Source organism: Oncorhynchus masou, chromosome 8, assembly GCF_036934945.1.
Source record: "Oncorhynchus masou masou isolate Uvic2021 chromosome 8, UVic_Omas_1.1, whole genome shotgun sequence".
Taxonomy (NCBI): domain Eukaryota; kingdom Metazoa; phylum Chordata; class Actinopteri; order Salmoniformes; family Salmonidae; genus Oncorhynchus; species Oncorhynchus masou.
Genome location: NC_088219.1, coordinates 16,174,306 through 16,180,449, shown reverse-complemented (window position 1 = coordinate 16,180,449; position 6,144 = coordinate 16,174,306). Strand labels below are relative to the sequence as shown.

Genomic DNA, 6,144 nt, shown 5'->3' with positions numbered 1-6,144 from the left:
TCCATGCTGCCTCTACATCCTCAGGACCCACAGACTTATCCCTCCATGCTGCCTCTACATCCTCAGGACCCACATAGACTTATCCCTCCATGCTGCCTCTACATCCTCAGGACCCACATAGACTTATCCCTCCATGCTGCCTCTACATCCTCAGGACCCACATAGACTTATCCCTCCATGCTCCCTCTACATCCTCAGGACCCACATAGACTTATCCCCCATGCTGCCTCTACATCCTCAGGACCCACATAGACTTATCCCTCCATGCTGCCTCTACATCCTCAGGACCCACTTAGACTTATCCCTCCATGCTGCCTCTACATCCTCAGGACCCACATAGACTTATCCCTCCATGCTGCCTCTACATCCTCAGGACCCACATAGACTTATCCCTCCATGCTGCCTCTACATCCTCAGGACCCACATAGACTTATCCCTCCATGCTGCCTCTACATCCTCAGGACCCACATAGACTTATCCCTCCATGCTGCCTCTACATCCTCAGGACCCACATAGACTTATCCCTCCATGCTGCCTCTACATCCTCAGGACCCACATTGACTTATCCCTCCATGATGATTCTACATCCTAAGATGCACCCACACATGAAATGAAGTTACACAATGTGTCATTTATCTCAGCTTAAGATAGGCATAGCAATTCCTTGGGTATGTAATTAATGTGAGAGATAGACACCGAGGGTTGAAGAGTGTGTATGCAAATCCTTATGCCATCTGTTAAAATAAAGCTGACACATTTATCTCCATCAGCTAACTGCATCGTTTGTGCACATATCCCTACGCTCTCTATTCAGATGAAGATGCTTCAGACGCTGTGCTGTTGTTATACAAATACTGCATCAAAGTCACACATTACTGAAAACAGTAGTTGTGAAATGGATCCTTGACATCACACTCAGAGATATCTAGGGTCATTTTAGGGTGACTTACGTACAGTGTACTCACATTATTTTATTGATTAAATAGGAAACATAGATCATGTATAAACACAAATATTGTCCTCATCTGAGCATGACTACCGCTATTTTTATTTCTACTTATTTTTCCAGGTAATTTGACTGAGAACACATGATCATTTACAGCAACGACCTGGGGAATAGGTATAGATTGGTGGGATTGGTAAAGGGATGCATCCTTCCAAAATCTGAAGCGTTCAGCATCTACTCAGTGTAACTCAAACTCCACAGGGTCCGTTATACAGGATTACCCCCTGTCCAAACCTTCCATAGGGGCCGTCCCATCCATAATGAACTCCATCCAGAGCAACAGTCTTTCCCAAAGTACACAGTGTGATTGATTGTTATTTATGAGCAGGCAGCAGCTAGGCAGGGTCTGTACGGTTCCACACAGTGTAAATAAAAAACATGGAGAAAAGTAGGAAGAGTCGTCTGGCTCATATTGCCGTACATCCAGAGATGTTACAGGATACTGGTTTGTTTTGCGTTTCTTCAGAGGTGTGGACCCTCTCTTGGCACGAAGGCTACAGTATCACTTATCAAAAGAAAAAGAAAACAGGATTTTTAAACAGTAATTCAAAAAGAGGGAGTAACAAAAGATAAAAAGTATTGTAGAAAAAGTAGATTTTTCACTCTGATAGTCAGTAGGAAAAAAAGCACCCTTAAGAATGTCTCTCTCTTCCATGTGTTGTTGCTTCTGACCTTGGTATGCTACCGTACCGTGTCCTCTTTAATGATACATCCCAAACAAACGTTGTTGTGACCATCCTCCTCAACCACCATTTTATCCCAGGTTGAGATTAGCCCTGAACCTTAACTGAATGCATCTGTCAAGTTGGCACAATACAAGGGAGCCATGATCATTACTCCGGTTCCCAGGGGAGATGTGTTGTTGTTCTTCAGCCTCAGCCTCCATGTTAGTGTTGCTCTGAAGCTGTTGTTGGTGTGGATAAGTAAAGAGACTTCAGCGATGTGGGATAGAGAGCCATTTGAGGAAGTCATGAAGATGAACCAGAGCAAAACAATTATTGGACTGTCTTTGTAAATATACAGGTCAAAATGGTGCCCATGTGATAATGTTAAAATAATGATTTTGAGTGAAAGCAACCATTTGGATGTTTATGTTTGAAGCAGTCTCTTAGCATTATTTTCTGATTTGAGTGCTGGCAGCTGTGGTGGCTGTGAGCTTATTGCCGATCCTGCGGACAGGAACCTTGGACAAAGGTATCTTGGAGCGCGGGAGCTCCTTAGCTCCTTGGGGGACAGGGATATTGCACTGGACTCCCAGCTTGACAGGTATCTTGGAGTCACGTGGTATACCCCTGTAGACTGTCGGTTGCCGGAGCTGGCGACTCTCCTCTGGGCTATGTTTTACAGGGGACAGGCTGGCCTCAGCTTCAGCTTCAGCAGAGGAGTTACTAATTGTGTCCTTGCTGACTTCGTGCCTTAAGCTGGGGCGTTGACTCCCCTCTTCCAGCCCTGTAATAGGTGGGTCCCAGCACCCCTTGTGGTCAGTGGCCTGACTCTCACGGAGTGGCAACTTGCCCGTCCTGCCTCCACCACAGACAGGGATCTTACTGAGCCCTGCTGCCCTCACTGGGCGCGTCTTCTTCTCTGTGGGGGGGCCCTGGGGGACCATGTGTATTTCATTCTGTGTAACATGACATTTCTCTTCTCTCTTGGGTGAATTTTTCCAGGCACCCCGCACATCCATGCCGTTTGGACTCGTCATGTCCTCTCCTCTATTCAGAGAGGCCTTGCGCTCACAACCCTTCACCTCAGCAGAGGCAAGGGGTGTATCCTGCAGAGGGAGAGGAGTGAGAACAGGAGAGGGCATAGAGGAAGGGACTGGGGCAGGGGCAGAGACAGGGGTTGTCTTTGACATAGGGACTGGAGTTGTGATAGGGGCAGGGGTAGGGACAGGAGGAGTCTTAGACATAGGGATTGGTGTTGGAGTAGGGGCAGGGGGAGCCTTTGAGTCAGCTAGAATTGAAGAGGGGGTTTGTACAGGAGCAGGGCTAGTGACTGAGGCTGGCGCTGGAACCGGGATAAAGGGAATTTTAAATGCTGAGCTCAGGACAGCCATAGGATAAAAAGATGTTAGGGAAGGAGGTGCGGTAATGGAATCCAGACATGGGGCAGAGCTAATTTTGGGTGGTGGGGTAAAGGTAAAAGTGGCTGGGGTGGTTACAGGAGCTGGCTTGGATGAGGTTACTACTGGAGCAGGTGGGGATGAGGTTACTACTGGAGCAGGTGGGGATGAGGTTACTACTGGAGCAGGTGGGAATGAGGTTACTACTGGAGCAGGTGGGAATGAGGTTACTACTGGAGCAGGAGGTGGGGATGAGGTTACCACTGAAGCAGGAGGTGGGAATGAGGTTACCACTGGAGCAGGAGGTGGGGATGAGGTTACTACAGGGGGTGGAAGTGGGGATGAGGTTACCACTGGAGCAGGAGGTGGGGATGAGGTTACCATTGGAGCAGGAGGTGGGGATGACGTTACTACTGGAGCAGGAGGTGGGGATGACGTTACTACTGGAGCAGGAGGTGGGGATGAGCTTACCACTGGAGCAGGAGGTGGGGATGAGTTTACTACTGGAGCAGGTTTGAAAGTAGAGGTAGCAGTGATGCCTATAGGGGCAGGGCTTGGGGTGGATTTTGTTGTTGGTGGAGGGGAGGTTTTTGTTTTGGGGCTTGATTTGGTGGTAGGGCTAATGATAGTTGTGGGCAGAGTTGAGGGTTTGGTTGTCACAATAGGGTTAGGTTCAGGTTTTATCGACCAGCTGGTAGGTTCAGGTTTGGTAGTAGGGGCAGAGGAAGGGGTAAGCATTGGGATAGGGGTTGTACTAGCTGAATTAGCAGCAGTAGGAGCTGGGGTTGGTATAGGGGAAGGGGCAGATTTGGCTGAAAGAGTAGTTGAGGTACTCTCTCCAGCCACAGCTCCCTTGGTCCCAGGTCCAGTTCCGACAGTGGTGCTGGCTTTGCCCCACTCTGCCTCCACTTCAGCAGTGATGTCTCCACATCCCGACAGCGAGTCGAAGCTTATCAGAGAGGAGATGTCTGCAAGCAGCGACCTCAGACGATCCACAGCAGGATCCAACGGTGGTGGTTCAATGGTGGGCAGAGGTGACTCTACATCCTCATTAGATCCAGTGACACTGTATGTAGCCGCTGAGAGAGCCGTTGTCTCTGGTGGGATAGAGGCTGAGCTCTCCTGCACTGTGGGGCTCTTGGAAGAAACAGGGGACCCTTGTCCAGACTCAGATTCTGGGACATCCAGGCTGTGAGGCACAGGTCTGGGTGTCAAAGTCATGTCCTCCTTGATGATCTCCATGCTGTTTGTACAGGACGACATGAGGAGAGGGCTCGGAGGGGTATCGGCCTCGTTGCTGGCCTCCTCTCGCTGATTCCATCCCATACTGCCGAAGAGACCCTTCAAGCCCCGACGCTGACGTATTGTTGGCTGAGACTCTGTACGGAACCTCCGGTCTACTCCTCCTTGTCGGCTGCGCTGCAGCTTCATCAGGAAGCTGAGTGATTTGGCGGAGGTGATGGAGGGAAGCTCGGCAGAAGGGATGGGGGGATTTCCATCATCACCCAGGGGCTCCTCCTCTGGTTCCTGCTCCTCTCTCTGACTCACCTCTGGTTCTTGCTCCTTGTCCTTCTCCAGCTCCGACTCTGCTGCCACAGACTCCTTTAATCCATCCACTGTCTTGCTCCTGGCGATAGGTGACTTGTTGTTTCCCTCGCCTTTGCCACGTATGGAGAAGATGCTGCCTGGCTTGCGCTTCCCAAACAGCTTGAAGGCTTTTCTGATTTTTCCAGGAGGCTGGGGATCGCATGGCGAGGGTTCGCTACTCTCCGACTGTACATCCATTTTGAATCTCTATATTCCTGTCTGCTGTTATCTTCCTACTTCGTGCTCTATTTCTATCACCCACCTATAGCTAACTGAACATTTACCATTATTTTCTCGTACCTTACGCTTTTTCCCGTCTCTGCAGACTGGCTGTGCTTCAATTGCTTGCAGTATGTTTCTCTCTCCTCTCTCTATCCCTCCCTTTGCCTATCTCTCCCCTCCAGCTCTTTCTCCTCTATTTCGCCCTCACATGCCCCTCCCATCTCCCTATCCCCTCTTTTTCTCTGGCTGCTCCTGCAGGTCTCCATGGCAACTGAGGGGCTGAGCAGCTTTCGTCAGTGATGGAGCAGAGCCAGAGGCTTTCATCATCCCACCCCAGACACCACTCTCATCTTTCTTACTCTTTCTCTATCGCTGATACCCCCCTCTCTCTATCTCTCTGTCTTTTTGTTTACAACTCTGTCTGAGTTTCATGTCCCCTGTGTTGTTACGTATGCATTTTACCTGTTTTATGTTGATGTGTTTATGTCTCTGTCTTTGCCTGTAAATGCAGCGAGTCATTCCTGACTTGTTAAGCATGAAGGGCTATATTTATTCATTGATTGAGTTTGCCTGTAAATGTTCCCTCCCAACACAAATCCTCACTGCCTTGACCTCTCCAACAACTCCAACAACAATCAAGATCAGGGAGGATGACAAACAAGCCTTTCGTATTAATTACATAAATCCAATTGAATAAAACATGGTTCCATTCCTGACAGATTCATGTCCCACATATAGGATTTGTGTAAATCTGGAAAATTAGGATTTGAAGGGAATGTGGAATTTGAGAGCTATTAAAGCTCTAATGTACTTATGTTGCACATTATTGCTGAATAGCATAGAGCTCTGTCTGGGCTGAGCATGTAGTCTCTGAGAGGATCTTTCCTTCTATATCGCCTGGAAGCAGATAACTAATTTTCTCTCACTCTCTCACACAAATGAACATACACACACACGCACATACATCTTCTAATGGAATTAATTATGCACTCCACTCAGAGAGCTTGTTGCCATCCTATCCAACACAGTTTCTTGAGTGTGATTCCACCCTCTTCCATCTTCATTATCTCGCCTAATTTTTGCGTCATTCCTCAATTTCTGTTTTTACATGCCTCTCTCCACTCCTTCCTATTTGAGTAATTCAGCAGACACTCTTATCCACAGCGACTTACAGTTAAGGCATTCATCTTATTAAGATAGCTAATTGAGACAACCACATATCAGTCATAGTAAGTACACTTTTCCTCATTAAAGAAGTTATCAAGTC

At 48.2% G+C, this 6,144-nt stretch overlaps 1 protein-coding gene across 1 annotated transcript; it reads right to left on the bottom strand.

The window, feature by feature from the left end:
* Positions 1-958: 958 nt before the first annotated feature.
* Positions 959-5,047, bottom strand: LOC135544212 (APC membrane recruitment protein 2-like). Its single transcript, XM_064971659.1, has one exon. The coding sequence runs from the start codon at positions 4,851-4,853 to the stop codon at positions 2,121-2,123; it is 2,733 nt and encodes a 910-aa protein (XP_064827731.1). The 5' UTR covers positions 4,854-5,047; the 3' UTR covers positions 959-2,120.
* Positions 5,048-6,144: the final 1,097 nt, after the last annotated feature.

Bases quoted from the DNA above. Each gene is read 5' to 3' on its own strand.
- LOC135544212 (XM_064971659.1), bottom strand. From the start codon at position 4,853: ATGGATGTACAGTCGGAGAGTAGCGAACCCTCGCCATGCGATCCCCAG.